Below are 23,745 nucleotides of genomic sequence, written 5' to 3'. Positions count from 1 at the left end.
ACTGGATGTGGAAAAATTATCCAAGTGCATGGCAAGGCGCTTATGAGGATAGAAAATGAGCAAAAAGTATCATTTTGGAGGCAGTGGCATCTTTTGATACATGGATTTGGCACACCTTTTTCGGGGTTTCGAGAGTTCAAAATGACCTCAACGTCCTTGCCCAATCGCCAATGTTCAACGATGTCCTGCAAAGAAAGGCACCAAAAGTCACGTACTGCGTCAACGGACGTGTGTACGACGGGCCATACTACCTAGCAGACAGCATTTACCCAAGGTGGTCAACATTTGTCAAAATAGTGCCACGTCCGCGAAGTGCAAAGGAAAAACACTTTGCAAGCTGTCAAGAGGAGTGTCGGAAGGATGTGAAGCGTTGTTTTGGTACCCTCCAAGCTCGTTGGGCGATCATCAGGGGTGCTGCCAAATTGTTTGATGTAGATCGCTTCGATCCATCATGATAACATGCATCATTCTTCACCACATGATTGTGGAAGATGAGTATGATTATGATGCCGTTGATGAATATGAGCCAAACATGATAAACAATTCAAGAACACGTATATATTGTGCTCATGACGCCACCGAAGAACCCATGCAACATGAGCTATTAGAAAAGGATGGACGTTACAATGAATTGATCATTCAACGATATACTGCAATTCAAAGGCCATATATGCACAATGCCCGGCAAATTGATTTGATAGAGCACCAGTGGGAATTTTAAGATACTTAAGTTCATTTAGTGTGTTTTTTTTTTTTTTTTTTTTTTTTTTTTGGTGTGTTTTTTTTTTTTGATCAAGTGTAGAGTGTAGAGGGGTGCTATTCATGAAAACTTCTGGACCGACATGCACAACTGACAATCTTTGACTATATTCCAACATTCCCACCGATTGAATGATTTATTTTTGGTTTTGGTTTTGGCACCATACCAAGCTTGTGCTTGAAGTTGCTACACAATGCGGGATAAGAAATAATTATAATGAAAGTAGGTAACAAATAAATAATACAAACAAATAATTATAATGAAAGTAGGTAACAAATAAATAATACAAAAAAAATAATTATAATGTAAATTTAGGTATAGTACAAACAAATAAATAATATATTGTTATATGATCCGCGTAATTTTCCCCACTTCGAATATTATTACTGGCTTGTGCCAAGGCGTCTCTCCACGTACTAAACGATTGGCTAAGTAATTTCCAACGACTGGGCATCGATTCTTTGGTTCTTTTCCCACCCATTTTCTTAATATAATTGGTATGAATAAGACTCCACATTTCTCGTAACTGCATCTCATGATCCGTAAGCGAATTATGAGTAACTTCAACCCAACTAGTACACAACGCAATATCTTCAAGAAGCGTCCAATTCGTACCTGCATCAGTAGTCATTTTGTTGAAAAAAAATTGGATTGAAACTTTGAGAGAAAGATAGGAATGTGGTTGAAAGTAGTTGAGAAAATATGAAATTGTGGTGTAAGGTAGATAATAATGAGAAGGTATTTATAGAAAAGTAAAAACAATTTTTTTAAAAAAATTTCAAATTTTTTTCCTGATTTTTATTCATTTTTTACAATTTTTAAAATTTTTTTATTCAACTAATTAATCTCTGCCTTTGGATTTAAAAAAAAAAATGAATTCCAACACTCCAGATTGTGCCACGTGGCACAACGGTAACAGTTCTAAATTTTAAAACTATTTTATCTATTTTTTTTTAAATTTGTAAAGAAGAATAATATCAACCGTTGATCTCAAATCCAACGGTTAATATTAAATAATATTTTTTTATTTTTTTTACCATTGCAAATCGGAAGGTATTATATAGCTGTTAAGATCCAATGGACCATGGGAAGCCACGTGGCTTCCCAACAGTAATTTTTTGAAACTGCGCCGCGGGCTCCAGGCGCTGAAACTATGTCAGGTGACGCGCCTAACAGAAAAAAAATAAAAACTTGGGCTGACGCCTAGATGACGTCAGCCTTGCGTCAGATCCATTTCGGGCTCGCGAGCTGGCAATTCCTCACAGACCTGGTGCTCGGGCCTCCACTGTCCATCGGGCTCCCCACACTGGAGCAGTCATGTGGCTTTTGAGGGAGTGCAGTCCTTAAATAAATATATATATATTGCAAATCTTTCCTTTACAAAATGTTATCTTATGTATCATATCTAGCCTAGTCTATCGAATCCGCAGTTCAATTCCTTGCCATGTTCTAACAGAAATTTGATTCGTTCACCAAAAATACAAAAAAAATAGAGATTTGATTCTTGTGATATTATAAAAATATATATATATATTTAATTACTATAAATTTACTTAGCTTACTTTGCTTACTCCCCCAATTACAACTTTAAATGGAGATTAACAAACTTCACACTTTTATAATACTACTAACTACTATTGCTCTCCTTTGCAAGATAAAATTAATTACTATATCTTGTTCATCATCACATCATCGTAATACTAAATTAATTACAAAGAATCTATAACGGAAAAGGAAGGGAAAAGAGTGCCCAAGCAATGATTACTTTTCGAGACATCAACAATTTCAATATTTGGTTGGAAAAAAGATTAAGTTAAACTATATTATCAAATATTATCAAAAGTGGAAGATTTCCTAGCCTTGGGAGGTGAGTTCCACTTCCACTCACCAGTCACCACCAAACTTTTCTTTTGCTAAATATGACCTTTTCTAAATAATTAATATTTTTATTATCTTTCAGCTTTTAAAGTGAGCAAAAATCAATTACTGACCACAGCAGCTAAAAGCATCAAAATTCTATTAACTTCCTCATAAGTGGAGTTGAGCTAGGGATCGGATCCTCTTGTAGGTCCAATTTTTGCTATGTATTTTAACGATTTGAACGTTTAGCTTCTGAGCCTTCCATTAAAGATCATTCTTTAAAACAAAAATCACTCTAATTTTAATGTTTGCCCAACTGTATTGGTTGTCCGTAATATTTTGCAATGAAGAACTAAAACACAGACTATTCACATTATTAAGAATCAAAAGGACCAATAGGTAGATCAATTTATTTATGACATTTGATATTGACAAGTTATATCGCCTTGGTTCTTTCTATTTTTACAAGCGATATTATTATTTTAAATTAAACCAAAAAATAAAAAAGAGTAAAGCCCAATACGTATTACTAAATAGAAATTACTTTTTAACAATTCTAACCAGAACTGAAGAATAACAATTCTTATGATTCAGTAATATCTATTGTTACATATACCAATAGAATTTTCAAATATCACTAGATGAAGAATTTTGAACCAGAGCTCTTCAAACCAGTAGATATTTACTTCTTATAACAAATATTGGTTGTAAATACTAATAAATAAAATTTATTGAACCTAGAGTGCTGTGAATTGAAGAAAAAAACTTTAACTAATAATGAAATTCACCACTTTCTTTTTCCTTCAAATTTTTATTTTTTATGAATAACGACTATCTTAGAAAAGGAAGAAGGGACTAAGGCCAATACAACAAGCCAACAGGGGAAAAAGAGCAGCTCAGAGAGCAAACAAAACACCTACAACCATCGTAAGTGCAAGAGAAACCAACAACAATCATCTAACATGGTCCAAGTTCCATTTATGAAGAATATTTAGATTCTCAACAGTAGGCTTTGCCACCAGAGAGCAAAGCCTCACAGTGGTGAGATATAATTTAGCACAATCTAAGAACAAGGGTCATGTACGATTCAACCAAAGCATGTCACAAGCAAGCAAAATGGAGCGTCAAAACTGCATACTAAAAGGGCACTCAAAAAAAAAGATGGGCATGGGATCCAAACCCACTCCCACAGAAAAAACAAGAAGGATTGACATGAAGAGCAAAAGCTTTATTCCAACCAAGCGTAGATGATTTGCGCTTAATAGCTAGCCACAAATGAAGCTAGCTCTAGGATTACAACCGGGCCAAACCAAACTAGAGCAGGCCACCTTAGGACCCGAAGGTCGAAGTTGATCCCAAGCAGAGGCAGTAGTAAAATTTCCATAAGCCATAGGTAACCATTGCACTAAATCCTTCCTAGAGGAGCAAGGAAAAGAAGCCATCAAATCAGCCAAAATAACTTGCATACAAGAGTTAGATGAACTCCAGACTAACTCCACCAATTATCAATCATAATGGAACCAACGGTAAGCTTTTTCCTTGTAATTATGTGCATTCTTGTGACCACAATCAATGCCTCTTAGGGTTAGTTTGGGATTGTGCTGGGGAAAAAGCGTTGTTTGTAGAAGTAGAGATAGAGTTGTTTTTGCTTTCTACTGTTTTGGACCCATGATTTTGACAAAAAATAACTAAAAATTGGACCTATTTCAAAAGTCAAAAGTCAAAAGTCACTAAAAATTGAACATATTTCAAAAGGTGGCCTATAATACTGGACCTATTTCAAATTTTCCCTATTTTTTATATACCAAACACAATTTTAACCCCAACTTGTTAAAAAACTGCTTTTATAATAATTTCAGCTATGTCAAACCAACCCTTAATATCTCGATCATTATGCCATGAAAAAAATGAGTAATCATTCATACATATTCATTCAATTTCTTCTTCTTCTTCTTTTTCACAAAACAACAAAGATTGGTCTCCACTACAAGCCAATTGCACTTTATGCTTCAATTTTTTTACTTTTTCCTTTGCAATAGTATATTACTAACCTTCACGCAAGCACTCATGCAAGTGCAGAAGGCATTTTTTGAATCACAGCGTGCCATGTGCGACTTACACGTTTTAAATGTATTTATATATATAAATTGACAAAAGGAAAATTAAATATTTGAAGTAAATGAATAATTTTCGATCATGCTAGAAAAAACCCGTTATAAACCAATTAAAATCGCTGAATTAACATAATAAAATCAGTTTGTATAAAATTTACATTAGGAATAGAGAAAATAATATTTAATAAACAATTGATTGAATTATATTATTGTTAGTCCATTGTGAGGCTAAGCGCACTCCCTCCCCCTTAGTATAAATAATATTATTTGTTAAAAAAAATCATTTGACAATTAATTTAATCACATTATTATTTACGTGCGAAAGACTTTTTTTATAAAGTAAAAAATGATCATTTGACAACTAATTGAATCATATTATTATACGTGTGCGAGAAACTTTTTTTATAACCGACACTATGCACCTCTTAATTAAAAATTGAGAAATAATATTTAATAAACAATCGCGTGCAAAATGCATTTTTTTAATCACAGCGCGCTACCTGTGATTTATACATTTTAAATGTTTTTGTCATTTGTTTATTCTTTTCTCTCTTCCCTTTCATTTTTTTATTCTTTTCTCTCTTCTCACTTATATTTATATTATATTTTATGATAGCCTAATTACCAAATTACCCTTTCTACATTCAATTTTGCTGTTGTATTTTTCGTGGCTAAGGGGCATTTTGGTCCAACCATGCGTGACCCCAAAATTTTGGCTGCATGTGCACTGTTCATCCTGGTTATGACAAAATTATTTAAAAATAAATTTACCAAATTACCCTTGAATTATTTTATGCAGTCATATTTCATGCTTTGAAATTTTTTTGGCCGAGGGGTATTTTCATCCAATTATTTTTGTTGAAGCCGATGACACCAAAGTTTTCGTCCTCATGTGCACTGTTTTTCACTGTGCGTTTTTCCTTTGGCATTCTATATACATATAAGATAAGATAAGATGATTACTTTGACCTAAAAGGGTTCATAATACCAAACCGTATGATTGTATCGAACGGCGGAGACGTGGGGTCTGTCTGCGTACGATTGAACATATATGATCATAGCTTTCATCTTTGTGAAGTTATGAAATTATGAATGCTTGCCCTTCTTTAGTAAAGTTGTCTCAATTAAGCAAAAAAGAGTGGTCTATTATAGGGGAATGATGAACATATATTCTTCCATACAATTAGTGGATGATAATAACACTCACTCTTGTTACCGAAAAAAAAAATTGAACTTTAACAAAAAGTTCTCGGTATTGTTTACTTTAACAAAAAATCATATTTTTACACTAAAAAATCAATACTAGTACTATTTATTTTATCCTTTATTTTATCGTTATCATTAAAACTCCAAGTTTTCAAATCATTTTTATTAATTTTCCTTTTGAAAAATAAATAAATAACACTCACTCATAAGGCCCGTACAATTTAGTGGAACAAAATAAGGGAGAAAAGCCTACGAGGGTTAGGGTTTGTACCAACAAACAAATTGACTACATTTTCAGCCCAAATAAATAAAATAATAGGAAACATTATAGAGTATTGCCAAAAATGCATAATGACCCTTTACTAAGTTGGGGAGGAAGTCACCACAACAAAACAAAACAAAACATTGTCATTACCTTTATTCAATTTGAGTAATGTTATGTGTATCATATTTATTAATTCTATTTTTTATTACGTTGATATTCACTTAATTTTTTTTTTTTTTTAACATCCAAAAGGTAAAATGAGAATTCAGAATTTCTTCCAATAGTAGAAGATCGCTTACTTTGAGTAATGTTACGTCTATTACATTTACTAATCGTATTACTAGGCTATAGATCATATATCTCAACGATGAATGGTACAAATGGTTTAATTAATTGATTCAATTTTAATGCTTTGCAAGTGTCACATTCTTCTTGCTATTTGCCAATGTACCTTTCACCGTTTCCATAAAAGTGTCGAAATGATTACTAGAATTTCTAAAGAAGCATGTATCTAATCACTAGTTGGGTTTACTAATGATGACGAGCCCCATTTTCCTCCATGGTAGGCCGTTCTTCACCATCAAGGACCCGCGCACTTTTGCTCAATAATTGTTTCCAAAAGCGGTTTTCGATGGATTAATTGTTTGAAAGCAAAAATGTGGTTAATTATGCATTAAACTTGTACTGCATTCTTCAATAGATTTGTCTTAGCGGGTACATCAAAAGAAAAGGGGCAAATGATCATCCGTCAACAAGGTTACCTAGCTATTATGATTGAGAAATTTTTCCAAGTCTTGTGTATTCAAATGACACACCACATGTCATAATATAATGGAGAAAATGATATATTTTTTCGTATCTCTCCACTTATTTTATAACATGTAGAGTAGCTACTCGAATACACTTAGAAAAATGAGAAAATGATATATTTTTTCGTATCTCTCCACTTATTTTATAACATGTAGAGTACTTAATCGAATACACTTAGAAAAATTTCTCATTGATGGCAATGCCAATGGCAAAAGAGAATGAGACAATTAAAACTATTTTAGGTCTAAATCATAAAAATTTATGGCCTAAAGTATAGGCTTTAGGCCCTATGCGTTGGACATGGTCTAACGACCAACCAATTTTGATCTAAATGGTTTTTGCCTCCATTTGGATGAGGTTTCAGATTCAACGCACATAAATAACAATGACGCTATGTATTTCTGATTAGTTCACTATTTAGGAGTGGGTAGCTCACTGCAATTTCATTGTCATTGCATTGTAAAAATCTTAGTAACTAGCTTTGGACCCAAAATAATAGATTTGGGCCGAGTATGATTATGAGCTTGGCTTAGAGTTGGATAAACTCTTAATTCCCAAATCTTTTGGGATGGAAGCCCAACCCAAGGTGGGTTTACCAAATTCGAGTCAATGTTGGATTCTTTGAGGATCAAGATTAAATTCGGCTGAATCTTGATTCAATTAGGAGTCTTCGAAGATCAAGACATCATTATTAAGAGTCGTAATATTTTAAGGATCTGGGTGCAAATTTGATTAGAATAAGGAATGAATTAATTACAAAGAAAGGACTAGGTTCAAAGTCCTATGTCTAGTGGGAGTCGCCGAATCAGGTTTATCTGATATTTTGGGCCAGCAAGTGCTGAGGAAATACAATTCGAGCGGACTTTACTTCTTCTCCTGTTAAAATCACTCATATAAATAGAAGAGGGTTTGCAACATTCAAAGCCTCTTCAACTCAACACAACACACAAATATGTGCTGTGCAATTTCTCGCTCTACGTGAAACCCTCTCATCTTTGAGAAAAACCCTAACTTTCCTAATTTCATCAAGCACATCTTACAGTTTGTATTGGTTAACACTGTGGTTGACAACCGACATCTTAGAGTTTCTACTTAACAGCGCTTAAGCTGTAGAGTCAAGCAAACGTCGAGCATCTTACATTTTGTATTAGATAGCACTACTCTAAGTTCAATCGATTACCCATCCAAGTCTCCATCAACAAGGGTTCTTTGAGTCCTTGTTGGAAGATGTCACTTCATTAGCTTTTTTAGTGAAGTCAAGTGTTACCAAGTTACGTTGTTCGGCATATTGAAAGCCGAACCTATTTTATGATTGGCTATTTACAAATATATTTCAGAGTCAACATTCCAACGGCCAAACCACATTTATGATCAAGATACTAATCTCCTTTGAGTATTTATGAACTTCATGGTGAAGAGCCTTGTCTTAAGGCTCTAGAACCCATAAGCCAAGACAGATTCTTTCTTGGCCGCAATCGCAAGATAGAAAAGTAACCATTGCGTTTGACACCACCACCATATTCATTCACTTACTGATTGAGCTCGGTCTTCGAGTTTGCACACCTCACTTTCAACCGAATGATGTAGCTAGCTCATTAGCTATTCGGCCTACGCACCACGTAGGCTTGGTAGTTTTTAAAGTTAATACTATCATATCATTCATCCAAAAAATAAAAAATAAAGTTAAAACTTTAGAGAAAAAAGAAAAGTCTTAAACTTCGGTGTTCAGTGTTTTCTTGTTTTGGGCTCAACTCTCAAGCCTCGAGCGGTGTTAAGGTGATTGATAACTATTTGGTGAATGAGGTTGATAGTGATTAGAGATGCTCGTATAAGATCACAAAACAAATTATTGGAAGAAGACATGAACTTTAAAGCGTCGGATTATTTTCAATCACCTGAGAGACGGAGTTCTATCGTTAAAATCTGCAAATTTTACAACTTGAACCGGCTTAAGAGAATTGTACGTAAACGTGCGTACACAAGCACACAAGATCTTGAATCTCATACGAAAACAGATACACAAAAAGCCTTGCTCTGGAATCACCTCATTTGTACAATGTTGTTACCGGGACAGCTAATTATGGAAGTAAAAACCTAGGGTCAGATCTGCTAAAGAACGAGGGGAAAAAACTCGTAAATTTGAAAATCAGGACAAGGAAAGCTAATATACAAAGAATGGTACAAAAATGAGGGTACTAATCTACATTTCACGGTATATACCTAAGGTTGTTTCAACAATATACAAAGGGTGACTAAGAAAATAATATGTTCCCACCCCGCGAATAACTCACTTCTTGGTCTTCAACCCCCTTACTACCAACACGCGAAATCAATGCAACCGGATGTGTATTTACTTATCTATTTGACTCAGGATGGAGGTTTGAAAAAGGATCTTAGAGCGAGTTAGCGACCTATTATTGGGAAACTAAAGCAAGTTCGAGGCCTAAAAAGAATTAGAAAGTGTTGAATGAAAAGAGGAAGTTCGAGGACCTTGAGCAGAGTTTGAAGATTCTACTAAGCTTTTGAGGTCAAGTACAGGTTTTAATCTTCTCTCTACCTCATTGCTTTGTAGGTTTATCTCCTCCAAAACCATAGACAAAGCAGTGTTGCAAGATTCTTCGTCCCTGAATGCTAGGGTCCATCTTCCATCAACCAAGGCTTTTGTCTTCGATTTCCCGTAGGCACCATATTTGGCAGGCTCCACAAACGGTAAAGTGGATGGACGGATTCGCAAGTGTAACCATCTTGAATGCTTATCATCAGGTTTTGGCTGAAGGAAATAACAAAGAAGACATTAGATAAATGTGAAACAACAGCATCCTCGAAAAGTTTGAAATGTAAAAGTAAACGAAATCATAATTACAAACCTTCAACAGAAAGAATCGGGTACTGCTTACCAATATGAACTGTAAAGAGGAGTGGCTTAGGAGTAATATACATATTGAAGATGGCATACATTTAATAAAAACTATTACATAAAATAGGAATAGAATCTAAAGGAAGTACTGATGCTATAAATGATTCACAAATTTGTTAAACCAAAGTAGAAAAAAGGACATGGAAAGCACTAAAGCCGCAACTTACACTGGAACCAGCCAAAGGTGCAACCATACGAACAACTCCATAAGGCTCCTTTAGGGGTAATTCTTCAGCTAAAACAACCCACCCAGATGTACCCAAAGAGATTGCTAGAAAGGAAAAATAACGTTCTTTACCCCTCTCAAACGCAATTCTACAAGGCACAGCATCAACTGCATATGGCAACAAGAATTAATCAAGAAATACAAGTTCTAGAAATAAAATAATTGTATGAAGTTGTGCTAAAAGTTAGAAAGATACATATTTATATAGGTATAAAAATATACAGGATAGAGAACTCACCAAGCGTTAGCTCAGTGCCAAGCTTTGGACCTGCAGCATCTAGGCCAGCGCTTCGTGCACGGCAATTTTCAAAAACATCAGCAGGAGGGTTAATAGGAGGTTTCTCAGGAAAAGTTCTACCAAGTGAGAAAATTTGAAGTTGATGTAGGAGTACAAACACCTGAAGTATGATAAGGTTAGAACCAGAACAACATTTCAGGTACCACCACAAAATACGAATGTATGATGTGTTTAATGTATTTGTTATATAACTCTATAATTTATTTTTTCTATTTCTTTATTTAAGAATTGTAATAGAGTATCAACTCCCAACACAAACCTTGACCAACTCACACATCCTTTCACCAGCAGCAAACGATGAATCACTTGTGATACCATCTATCAGAAAAAAACAGACGCGTTAACTGAAAGCCTACTCAAAACAACCTTGAAGGTTTCAAAGTCCTTCAATTCAAAAATCCACAACAGGTCTTCAGTTCTACCTTCAGACAAGAACCTCTGAGATGACAACAGAATACACTTGGGCTCTTTCCGAGGGGAGGAGGCCTCTATTGCTACAGATTTCCGAAAGAACATCAGTTAACATTCAAACAACCAATTCATTAGTCATTACAAAACATGACATGAATTACCTCTCTTGCAGAGTTTCCATTCATCACAAAGGACTGTTACAAGAAGATCTGGCCAGACTCCTCTAGTCTCCTTGAGAAGAGCACTGGTACAGTTCTTATATGAATCCTGTGTAAGAAAAACAGTATAAGTAAACATGGTCATGTCTATTACATCCAAGAAATTTTACATGGATTCTACTTGGATTGAACAAGAATAGGAGATTTTTTTCTTCTCAGGACTTGGGTCTATGCATTGTTGTTCTATTTATGTGGAAGTCTACATCTATCCTCCATGGATGGAACGAGAGATGTGAAAATAATTTGTCTATGATTGACATCCTATTCCAGGTCAAATTTCCATAGTGGGAGAAGCATTCTCCTACATAATCTAAAACGACGAAAAGTTAGATCAATAAATTTGAAAATTTCAAGAAACAAATGTCAACCCTTTATTGGCGCCTCCTAAACCTACAAGGCCTGACAGATATTACAAAAACACAAACAAGAGACCAAAGCATCCCAATTCCATTAAAGCAATTAAGTCCTACCAGGATAAGCTTGTTGGGTATTTCCAGCCCACGATGAGTTGTCCCAAGTCGATTAGGAGTTATAGTCTTAGAGGATTAAGCTATTTTCCCAATTGTAGTGGTTTTCCCAATTGGAGTTGGTTTCTCAATTGGAAAAGAATTCATAACTAGATTCCAATAAGGATTAGTAATCCTAATTGAAAAATACCTTTCTCATGTCTATATAAAGGGGCTATTGCACAAAACTGTGTGCGAGAAAAAAGAAAAGAGATAAGAGCGTATTTGTTGTTCTTTTAGGTTTTTCGTCAAGTCTTAATCCTAGAGGCTTGGCAAGATTATTTGTTGTACTCATTGTTGATACAATGAAAGTTTGTTGTTGCCCCTTGATATGCATTGCCGAACCACGTAAATTGTTGGTGTTGTTTATCTTGATGACTTGTTTTCGATTTTCTGAGTTTGTCTTGTTTATCTTGATGACTCATTCTCAACACCTGGTTATGAGATATTTGATCAATGGGAGTTTGGTTAAGAGGATTTGGGGGCTGGTTATGAGTTCGATCAACCGGAGTTTGATCAAGACGAGCAATCCTACTTTGGTATACCTTCCCTGGAGTGGAAGATTGTTGGGTTTTTCCAGCCCATGAGTTGTCTTAAGTCTATTGAACATTATAGCCGGATTAAGTTGTTTTCCCAATTGGAGTGGTTTTCCCAGTTTGAGTTGGTTTCTCAATTGGAGAAGGATTCATAACTAGATTCCAATTATGATTAGTAATCCTTATTGAAGATGACCTATACTATGCCTATATACAGGGGCTACTGCACTAGTTTTGAAGTGGAGCACTACAATAAGTTGTATACCACTTAAGGAGTTAAGAGTGAGAGAATATTGTAAGGGTAAAGTGTCTGTGAGATAAACGAAAAGAGATAAGAGGTATTTCTTGATCTTGTTCTTTCAGGTTTCTCATCAAGTAATCCTAGAGGCTTGGCACAATTATTCGTTATACTCATTATTAATATAGTAGAAGTTTGTTGTTGCTGCCTCGTGGACATAGGCACCATAGCCAAACCACGTAAATTCTTTGTTTATCTTGATTACTTGTTTTCGATTTCCCAAGTTTGTCTTGCTTTTCCCATTCTTAAATGTGATAGTCACAACAAAACTTTTATAACCTTCACAAGTATTGCACAACAATAGAAAAACCAATGTAGGAACATGATAAGAAAAGATTTGTACCACAACAAAGGCATCACTAGATGGTTATGTTAAGCCCAATTCAAACTACGTGTTGTTAGGAATAGGCATTGATATTAGTGTCCTATTTCGTTTAGGATTGTATTAGGAAAGCTAAGGTGCACGGATTCTTATCCTAAAAGGACTACGAAAGAATTAAGTTTTCTTGAACAATTTAGATTCGGAATCCTAGAAGCCTAATTGGAACAGGAAAGAAAGTGTACTTTCCTATCCCATATAGAATAGGAAACTTAATCAGATTATAGACACCTTATATCTATATATAAGGTGCGGCAAGGCTGAAAACACAGAGAAAACAGACAGCCGAGAGAGAGGAGAGAGATTAGTTCTAAGGTTTGCAAAATTATTGTATACGCTACTATTAATCAAAGAAGAGGTGGTTTCTCTACCCAAAAAAACCATAACTGGACATAGGCAAAAGTTCTGTCGAACAAGTATAAATCTTGTGTGTTTCTCATTCTCTATTTTGCTCAGTTTAGTCTATTGCCAAATACATCAAAGAACAATATGAAAGTCAGAATTATAACATGTGTAACTGTGAAGACTAATGAGTAAAAATGTCCTAGTACTTAAATTCATCTCACCAAGGACTTCTACTCAAGATTGAATCAACCAAAAAATATACCAACAGAAGCACCAAACACATAATACACGGCTGGCCCTTTGTGGACCTACATAACTGCCACCGGCGCAACAGCTTAAGAGGCAGCTACTAATTATTACCATCAAAAAGCTAAAACAATTTGGGAAAGAGGAATATCTATAATTAGTCTTGAACTTGGAGCCTAGGTTAGAATTGGTCCATGAACTAAAAAACGTTAAATTTTGATCCTTGAATTTCATAAAACGTGCAAAACTAGTTCTTTTGATTGACATCATAAACAACTCCGTCTAAAATCACCATGTGACACACATGAGCTTCACAAGGTGGAGTGGTGGAGCTGTAAGTGAGATCTCCACCGTTGAGTCCCATGTGGTAAAGAACGGGTCACAGCTCAAAATTTGCACATTATTCAGGGTGCATTTGGATTGGATTGGGTTGCCCGGTGACCAGAGAAGTGGCCCTAGCTCGGGTCCGGAGGAGGACTTGCAGGTCAAAGCTTGGGAGTCATCTCCCACCTTAAAATCCGCTCACACATCTATTCCCATGCGGTAATCAAAGAAAAAGGAACCTTTCCCATTAGACTCTTGATTCCAGATTTGAGGTTTCCGTTTCTTTTTTCTGACATTTTCCATGCCGCACTTACAAGGGGAGTGCTGGGTAATTCGTGGTTCATGTTGCACCTCCTCCAAACCCCTCTCCATACTGAGGTTGGGCTCTTTCCATTTTAGATCAAGAACCAACACCATTTGATACCATACCAAGAAATCAAAGACAATAGTTCAATCAGATACTCTGTCTTATTGTAATCCATTAAGAAAGATAATATAACAGCTCGCTAATTTGTTCTCTCTCTATTGTTCTCTTTTCTTCTTAAAGATAGCCCAAATACCCTATAACGAAGCTTGAGCATGTCACATGGTGATTTTAGATGGAATTGTTACCAGTGTTAATTAAAAGGACCAGTTCTGCACGTTTTATCAAATTCAAGGGCTAAAATTAACGGAGTTTAAGTTCAAGGACCAATCCTAAACTAGGCTCCAAGTTCAGGGACTAATTATATATTTTACTCTTTTGGGAAACGAAGAAAAGAAGATCATTCTGTCATACAAAATGAAACTTAGTAAAGAAGATAAAATGTTGTTCTTATATCATTTTCTATCATAAGAAATGAAAACTTACATTCAGCACCTTGAGATGATGGCTATTAAACTCTGACTCGCTATAAGGAAGTAACTGGCGCAAAAGCCAACCACCATCCCATAATGTCTGTGCAGATATATTTGAACGGCAAAAAAGACTGACCAATGCATCAAGAACCTAGGTAGCACACCCAGAAATAAAATGAGGTTACAAGTTTCAAAACAGGTAAAAGTAGACTGCAATTTCAATTGAATAATACAAGGGGAAAATGGAGATCTGTGTGTGCCACTTATTGTATAAATGCATCCACAAATATATACATTTATTGTATAAATTTAGGGATTAAAGAGAAGGAATGAAATTATGCACACAACAGCTGGCTCACATCCAAGCATCTAAACTTGTGGGAACAGTGGTTAACAAGAAAAAGTTAAAGTAACCTCTAAGTAAGAAATCATAACTTTAAACCAGAACAATTTAATATAATTTCAAAACAAGAAATCATGAGTTTAAATCTCTGCAGATACAGCCTCACAATGTCGAATTTAGTATCTTTAACTCTCTAGTAGTATAGATAGACCTTCACATGATATGAAGTGTTAGAATATATAGTAGTAGTTGGCTCAAATCCTAACAGCTTAAGCTATTGGAGGCAGTGATTGAACTCTATATCTCACATGTAGACCTCTCCGACATCACTAATGCCTGTGGAATTCAAGAAAAGTTGGGAGGATCCAGCAGCAGACTCGGAAAATCTTGTGATCATTTATAATTTTGACAGTTGACTACTGTTTCTCAAAAGCATTCGTCATTAGGGTGACAACTAACTATTATTCTACCTTGTAACTATGCCTACGTGTTAATAACCTTAAAAGAATCTCCTATCAATGGTTAAAGAACACAAGACTATAATATAGCGAATTAAGTTGCAAAACAAACCAAAAGAAATGGAAGTAAAACTCAAATAAAAAATCCTTGCCTGAGGTTAGTTTCCTAAAAGTTCTAAAAGATGTAAACTGCCACAAGTCACAGAGGAGTGAGAGTAATTATAAATGGTCTAAAAATCATCGTTGGCTTGCACTGAGGGATTTTTGGTGCTTCATCTTATTTAGTTCACCAAAGTTAACTTTAACTGGGCCTATTTTTTAACCAAAAAGATTCAACGAGGCCAACCATTTGACAGAAACTGTTCTGAAGATTCAACATTCGATTAAATTCAAATTTTTTACCCCAATTACCTGAAATCTATGTACTCGAGGGCTAGTCCTCACTTCCAGAGAAGAACACAACAGTCCAAACTGCTCCTGTAGATTATAAAAAAGATAAAGTGAACCAACCAATGAAGGAATTATCATGATAGGCAACAACTCACAATGTAAACAAACAAATAACCACAAAGGAAACATTCTAGAACTGGAAATCATAGAACTTTTATAAGCTGCGAACTTGATGAATAACCATAACAATTTAAAGCTGTGTTACAAAATAATGATTAACGCAGTTATTAATTTATTTACCCACCTTGAAATTTTGGAACCCTTTACATAAAACTAGGCAACTTAAGCTTTATAAACTATATCGTACAACTAAAACATCACTTTTTGAACTTGTAAAACCTCTGCTGATGACAGTGCACAAAATTTTATTTTACAAATAAAACTTGAAACCTAAGTTCTTTAAACTGCACTGAACAATTGGAAACAATTGAACACACATTCTTGTACTTACATACAACTGAGTCACTGACGAAATCACTAGTATTGAAACTTTTTTTTTGTTGTATATAGAGAGGAAATATACGAGAAAAGGACAGATGAAGGGTGGGGGAAGAAATACATATGGTGTGTTACAGAAAATTAAAAACTGAAAAGATAAAAGTTTTGGCTTCATTCTTTCGCCTTTATTTTTCCCTCCTCCCTTCCCTCACACCACCTTCTTCGCCTTGCTTCCCACCCCACCACACCCACAAACCACCCACACCCCCCCGCGCCGCCCCCCAAAAACTGTATTTTCCCTCTTCCTAACAAAAAACTAATAACGAAAACAAAAGGGTTTCTTTTTTCCTCAAAAATAACACAAAACTTACTAAACAAGGAAGATGTGAATCAGCCCAATTGGCAAGGGCAGTGTATCCACCACCTTGCACCTGAGTTCGAATAAAAAAGGTTTCTTTTCTCCTCAGAAATAAAACAAAAACTTAAAAGTTTATTAAACAAGGAAGATGTGATTTAGGCCCAGTTGGCCGAGTTGTCTAAAACTTTCCATTTGTTCCCACGAGAAACAGGGAGAGAGAGACCATGACTACCTTAAGCTTTTGTAGACAACTATCAAGCTCACTACCACATTCAGTACCATCTTTCGATGAGCTACGTTCTGAAGAAAAAAGTTGCTCTTCTCCTGAGACTTCACCAACCAAAGCTTGCTGCAATAATAAAACAAGCAATGCATTAAATTGCAATTATTGCATACTAATCAATACAGTAGCATTTTCATTCATATAATTTAGATAGTTAGATTTAAGTAAAAGCATCAAAACCTCAAAAAGAGAATACATAGATTAAGAGACCCAGAAGAATAACCAAACATTGAGGCAGGGCAGTTTTAAAAAAGTGGTGGTAAAAACTCAGGCCAATATCAAGTAATTCAGAAAGCAACACATGCAGCTAACCCAATCCATCTGGTGAATTTTATATACACTCAATTATACAAATCATTTGGACATCCATTTCAAGCTATCATTTTTTTTCCCATGGTTACAACTCTTGTGAGTTAGTAGGAACATAAATGAAAAGAATTGTAAATTGAAAAGAGGAAATTAATTACTCCTCGATAGTGACCTAATTTCAAAAAACTAGAGGAATAATGAGATCTAGGATTCTTGTTTGAATTCCTTGGTTGGAAATGGGACAGTGCTGTCGCATCTATGGACAACAAAAATAAAATCATTGCTTAATAAAGAAGGTGGCCAAATGGAGCTTAGTCGCAAAAGAAGTCTGTACAAAGCAAAAGGAAAGAAAAAGAACACGCACAATAAGCATGGCTGCACAAAATTTCCGATACCTCAAGCAAGTCATATTGTAATCTGGGGACATTAATTGGGTTCTACCTAACTCTCCTTTTTATCTTTTGGGATTATAGTAACGAAAACCAAATCAACTGCTGAAGCCAACCATTCAAAACCAAAGTGGCCAGTTTGGTTCTACATTTGTGGTTTTTGTAAAGTTTGACTTGGTGTTTCAAATTCCAAATTGAAATCTGTCTTGATTTTCAAAAATTTCCTTATCTACATTATCAAGCTGACTTGAATGATGCTACTAATGGGTCTACCAAGTTACATACAATAATCCCTCTCCATTAGCAGTCACCTAACCCCCACTAAACATCTGCTTTTCCTTAAATATGTCATCTACGTCATCAAGAGACCGAGATACCAAACATTCTAGTAACTCTCTTGGTCCTAGGAATTTTACTTATATCTTAAAGCAGAAAAGTCTCACAAAGTAACTTTACAAAGGCATACCAGCAGGAGTTTCTTATGCTGTTTGCGTTGAGGAAGAATTCCAAGAGCATCTAGCATTGATTCATCCAATTCTACAAAGTATATGTTTGGTAAGAAACAGTTAGAAGAAACATTTGTGTGAATGTGAAAGGCGTAGATTTTAGTAAGAAACGGTGACAAGAAGCAGTTGTGTTAATTTGACAGAAGTACATTTTGGTAAGAAAGTGATAAAACGTAGTTGCTATGAAATCTGTATATAAGCAATATAACCTTTTGTCTGCAGTAAAGTAGCCAGTACACTTAACGAACCAGCAACTTGTATATCATCCCCACTCATAATATAATAAATCAAAGCCTCCCTACACAGATGATTAGCATCATGATGAACAATAAACAAGACAGTACAAGGGAAACAAGTGAAAAAGTTAGCCATAAAATGCAATTCTGCTCATTACTCATAGAAGCTCAAATATGAAACCCAAGAATGGCACTGGTAGTCTAGTAGAAGCGTATAAAAAGGATATCACACAGCTCTAGGTTGGATGAACGGTCACATAAAATTCATGAGAAGATCCCAATAATCTATGAATAAGTATGCATGTAGGCTACATGGGTTTTGGCAAAAAACCGAACCATTTCAAACCGAACCCAGCCCTACATGTAGCAGACCCAAAAGATCTAGGATTAGGCCAATTCATTGAGTGATGTTACTGAGATTGTTTTACAGAATTACATGTGCAAGAAGCCATAGATGATCTAAAGAGTCAAAGGGTTGATTTCCTCGGACAATTATCAACAAGAACAGAGCCTTGTTCTAAGTTCTAACTATAATTGAGAGTCAAGAACCAAGAGCTCTTGACCAGCCTCTATCTCTCAACAAAATTAGTAAACCAAAAGAATAATAACATTGTCACTCATTAGATTGCTTCAGCATAGGCACAACATGGTTTGGCTGACAACAAGAAGCTCGCAAAATGTTCAGTAAAATGCCTTAGTGAATAAACTAAAAATTTTTTGCACGCTTTGTGCACTGTTCTTATATAAAAAACATATATTTAACAATGGAACCCCCCAAGGTTCAAATCCTGGATCCACCACTAGCTGTAATCAATGTTATTATGTTACCTCAAAGACAAATGAGAATCACAATAATCATTTTCTCTTGTAACATCCACTGGGTGAATATGGGGAGAGCTTGACTCGTTTGGCACATCAACTCTTAAGATTCCAACACCTTCCTTGGTATTACTGCCTGGCGGTTGACTTTCATGTGCAAAACCATAAAAAGATGTATGGCCATTTGGTTTAGCTCCAGACTCTGGAGAGAAAGCATCTAACGGACAGAAAAGAGCAGTAGAAATGGTATTTGCCAAATCCTTGATTTTCACTATGCGCAGGATGCAACAAACTAAGTACAAAGACGTGGCAGCACCAATTTGTATTCCCTGGATTTACAAGCCACCAAAGGTTAAATAAGAGCACGTCGCATTTTTATAATTGTAGAAGAAACAAAATGGGTATGTATCCATACTTCGACAGCTTTTATGGTAAGCGAAGGAAGAAGCAGTGGGAATATCAAAAGCTGCAAGATGTTATCTGTAATTAACCACCCAACATCAGGAATTCCTGCAGAAATAACATCGCTAAAATAGTAGAGATTGTCCTCGATCTCATCAACAGCAGTAGAAATTAATGTGGTTGTGTCTGCAGACTCTGCACCTGGGTTTCTGTTTCAACATTCCAATGAAACTTTTTAGAGAAAATAATTGTATTCTGCTAAAGTAAAATCAGAATATACCTAGGACTCTTACTTTGTAGAGTCAGAAACCAATGCATTTAGATTGATGCACTGCCTTCGGAAAAATTTAACCAGGTTTGAAAAATAATCTGCATGAGGGGCACTGGTGACATATCTGTTGACACTTTCATCTCCAACTGAAAAATCACATCAAACTTTCATGTATCAAAATAAGTTGCAAACAACAAATTTTAGATCTGAGAGAGGGAGAGAGAGGGCAGGGGGGAAATGAAGCTTACTAAGCTTGAGATGGAATAACTGAAACTCACCATGATAAACATTAAGCGTCAAAGCCCGTATGGCGGTGCGGACCATGCTCTCCTCATGAGAGGCAAAATGTATTGCCTCATCATAGAGTGGAAATGAAACCACTTCATCCTAGATGCACAAAAAGAGATGCATGCATGGCTATCATTTATGAAATTAGAAAATAAAGAGATTAACTAATGGATGTAAACTTTACGTACAAACTTTGTAAGTCATGGGCCGTGGCCAACAAGCAAGCAATATGAAAATTTGAGCATGAAGGGTAAATAATCTTCAATTCCTGATACTGCATCTCTCTTGTACATGAATGTATTTTTTTTGTAAAACTTGAGGCTACTCGAAAGGATCTATCCAATTTTAATGCATAGTTTTTCATCATGTGCAATGAAGTTCACTACCTACAGTTACTTGTAACGTCAGACAATGAAAACCTTTATATGGTTGATAGGCAAGTCATTAGGTATATTGGGTAATAATGAATTAGGAATCGTGCATTCAAGTCATTAGGTATCTTCGTAATAATGAATAACAAAGCCCTGCTTCATATAAATAAATAAACAATTAAAATAAAGTGAATTTCATTTGAAAGACGAGTTAGTGCTAAAAACACAATAAAAAGAAAAAATCATTACTTACATTTTGAGTTTTTACAAGCAGAGAAATTGTATTCCTGTCTAGCTTCCCACTTATTGCTCTTCACGGACCATACAGTGGAATCAAACAACATAACCAACCAAACATGTCATAAAAGGTACTGTTTGAAGATCAGTTGTAAGGATAGTGGTACGCAGTAAGTTATTATATAAGGACAACAAAGAGACCAAAAACAAACCTTAAGAAGGATATATAGTATGACAGTAGCTCTTCATTTTGGAAATCAAATGAATATGTTATCAAGTAGTTCATATGTTCATTACTGAACATGTAGTCTGCAAAGAAAGTTGATTGGTCAAGGCACCAAATCCATCAGCATGCCATAACCAACTGGAGCAACTAAAGAAACTGAAAATTATCTGGTTCCTTCTTCAAAAGCAACTTACATATAGCGTGTTCATTTTTTAGGTTCTGGATCATAATGCTGATTGTCTGTAGCAACTGAAGTGACACAGTCACAGTTCTGCTAACCTTCAATATACGTACAAACTCTCCCATGACTTGCTTCTCCATGAAAAATCTACAAAATTGACAGAACATTATGAAACGTTAACAGTATGATATGTACATCCAGCAACACTAAGCATTGAGAAGTCTTACTCAAAAAAGGCAGAGTCATGCTGGTCTCCATACGTTATTAACTCTGCAATGGATCTCAGCGCCTCAACAACGAAATCCTTGAAATAGACTAGATGTTGGTACATTGAGGAAAACAATTCAAAAAACGAGAATTCTGAAAGAGGAAGAAAATGGACTCCAGTTACCTTGTTTACTTCATTCACAGTTTGAAGTTTTATAAGCTGATCAGTTAAATACCTGCTTCATCAACGAAATATATGTAAAAAAACATATACCACAAAAATATCACATAACATTCGTTTAAATCAAGGCCCAAAACACCAATAGTTCTCCGATGACTAATGGTTCTGAATGACACAGAAATAAACTATGCATCAACAGAGGATCAAGATTGGAAACACATCAAAGGGAAAAAATAAAAATAAGCATCTATTTGATGAAAGACTAAAGAAATAAGATCTTAGGATATTAGGAACCAAAACCATACAAAGGGATTCTTATAGATTATGAAACAGAGTCTTTGATAATACAACTAAAGGTTAATAAGTATAAAACAAATACTTAGTTATGGCCCTTATGGGCATAATCCTACTAAATCGTATTCAAATTTTTCAAGGGCAGGCATAACTGTAGCTTGTTTCAAACCTATAACTATACCAAATGAATTCTTAAATGAGATCTTTGGTTCTCGGCAAAATAGATCAAACATGGAACATTGAGATACTCATTTAAGAGTACACTGATGGCTCCAGTTACTGCATAAGAAAAGTTATTACTATAAGGCAACGTCATGTATTGCAAAACCTAAGGAGGTCTCGTCTTTAGTATTCGTGTAAACATCTGAAACTATACTTAGTGTGTGTGTGTACATAGAGAGAGCCTGCACCCCTCCTCATCATCGAGACGCTACGCCATTGACCAAAAATCATCGTACAGTTAGAAGAAGTAAAACTTCAAAATGAGAAGATTAAATCTTTACTAAGTTCCAACTTTTTATGCATTTGATTTCAAGGTCTCATAAGTTAATTGTAGGCCACTCGTAAATCGTCATGAACCCCTTCCAAATCAAGATTCACCTCACCAGGCTAGTCGTGGAGCAAGCCGTATTCTTCATTGTGGCTTTTTAGAACTTACGAAATGTAGAATATTATACGACTTGGAATTTAACTAGCTTGCCACATTATCTTTACAACTCCAGTAGAGGACCCAGAGGCATAAAATTTCCTGCTGTTCCAAAATTTAACTTTGTTTTCCAAAGAACATTCAGGCAAGTGTAGTATCCCCGTCATCTACACAATATGATCTCCAACCTTGACTGAAACCCCCCATATCAAGGTATGTTTTTCTATCCCTCAATTCCAAAGTGTGTGTGAAGATAACACTCCTTTCACTAATGTAGAGCTGGAAACAGATCGTCGTTCTCAATTTAAACATTTGGTATCTAAGTTTCCCTCAACCAAGAACATCACCGCTTAAAAATCTACTCACTGAACTATAAACCAAAACGATTTTACACTGGTAATATAAGGTTCTATCCACACAAATTCTAAACTAAGAATTTTCTATTTCCCTATTTTCCCTCCATTTTTCTCAGAAACCAAACAGAACAGTAAACAAAACAAAACAAAAGGAATCGACTTTGCACCATATTAACTCTAATAATCCAAATTATAATCTAAAATTCAAAATTCTCAGTCACAATACAAGCAAATTAATCAAAACAAACACGCAGCAGACCCGTAATTACCCTAATTAACCATTAACACCAACTAAATTGCCCAAATAACAAATAAATTTTTTCAAATTAGCCATAAACCGAGCTCAAATGAATAAAACCTGAGCTCGTCTAAGGAGAAGCGATCCCTGGACTTCCAAAACGAAAACCACATGATTTGAATTCTTCTTCGCTTTTCCCTTCGGAATTGATCAGATTAGAGCTCCCTCACTGATGGAATTCATGGCGGTAGGGATTTCGGAGATCGAAGACAAAAGGAAGGGTTTTATAGAGCATTGAGTTGAGCAAAGCAGCTTCGGAAAAGGAGGGAGGGAGGGAGAGAGACAGAGAAGGAGAAGGAAAGAAACAGAAATTTTGCCAGAAAAGCAAGCAGGCCACCTTGCATGCCTGCGGAGCTGGCGGCAATACTGGGTCGCCGGGTTCTGGGCCGGGTCTAAAAATTTTCAGGCCCTTCCCATTGGTTCATTTGCTCGGTTCTTTCCAGGCAGGCCTTGTTCGGCCGGGTTGTAATCTTTATTTTGGGCTGGGACTTGGGGATTTTGTGATTTGTATTCTTCTACATTCACGTACTTTTAGATTTTCAAATTTTTCATCTAACATTTTGTAATATTTATCATACGTTGTCTGTATACAAGGTTCTAAAAACTGTTAGGCGCTAGTCGGTCGATGAGTAGGGGCCTAAC

General features: G+C 35.5%; 1 protein-coding gene across 6 annotated transcripts; it reads right to left on the bottom strand.

The window, feature by feature from the left end:
• Positions 1-8,844: 8,844 nt before the first annotated feature.
• On the bottom strand, positions 8,845-23,438 carry LOC137731039 (protein TRANSPARENT TESTA 9-like). Of its 6 annotated transcripts, XM_068470093.2 has the most exons (22): positions 23,164-23,438; positions 21,513-21,564; positions 21,349-21,425; positions 21,135-21,268; positions 20,927-21,023; positions 20,731-20,788; positions 20,097-20,205; positions 19,841-19,964; positions 19,561-19,756; positions 19,155-19,474; positions 18,300-18,388; positions 18,051-18,121; positions 16,836-16,952; positions 15,769-15,834; positions 14,570-14,707; positions 11,029-11,134; positions 10,879-10,950; positions 10,716-10,774; positions 10,397-10,556; positions 10,100-10,266; positions 9,883-9,921; positions 8,845-9,785 (listed from the first exon to the last, which is right to left on the bottom strand). In XM_068470093.2, exons 1-22 carry the CDS (start codon positions 23,214-23,216, stop codon positions 9,459-9,461), a joined length of 2,631 nt encoding a protein of 876 aa, XP_068326194.2. In that variant the 5' UTR covers positions 23,217-23,438; the 3' UTR covers positions 8,845-9,458. The 6 variants fall into 6 exon arrangements, with proteins under 6 accessions (XP_068326194.2, XP_068326195.2, XP_068326196.2 ...); XM_068470094.2 differs by lacking the exon at positions 9,883-9,921; XM_068470095.2 differs by lacking the exon at positions 14,570-14,707.
• Positions 23,439-23,745: the final 307 nt, after the last annotated feature.

The sequence above is a fragment of the Pyrus communis genome, chromosome 16, assembly GCF_041283825.1.
Source record: "Pyrus communis isolate YQ-2024b chromosome 16, ASM4128382v1, whole genome shotgun sequence".
Lineage (NCBI taxonomy): Eukaryota > Viridiplantae > Streptophyta > Magnoliopsida > Rosales > Rosaceae > Pyrus > Pyrus communis.
This window is presented reverse-complemented; position numbering and strand designations above follow the sequence as displayed.

Excerpts from the sequence above, each read along its gene's own strand:
- LOC137731039 (XM_088687575.1), bottom strand. The coding sequence starts at position 23,216 with ATGTGGTTTTCGTTTTGGAAGTCCAGGGATCGCTTCTCCTTAGACGAG. Across the intron at positions 18,122-18,299 it reads TACTTTACTGCAGACAAAAG|AATTGGATGAATCAATGCTA; the intron begins GTTATATTGCTT and ends TATACTTTGTAG. Across the intron at positions 9,786-9,882 it reads CCCGATTCTTTCTGTTGAAG|CCAAAACCTGATGATAAGCA; the intron begins GTTTGTAATTAT and ends TATTTCCTTCAG.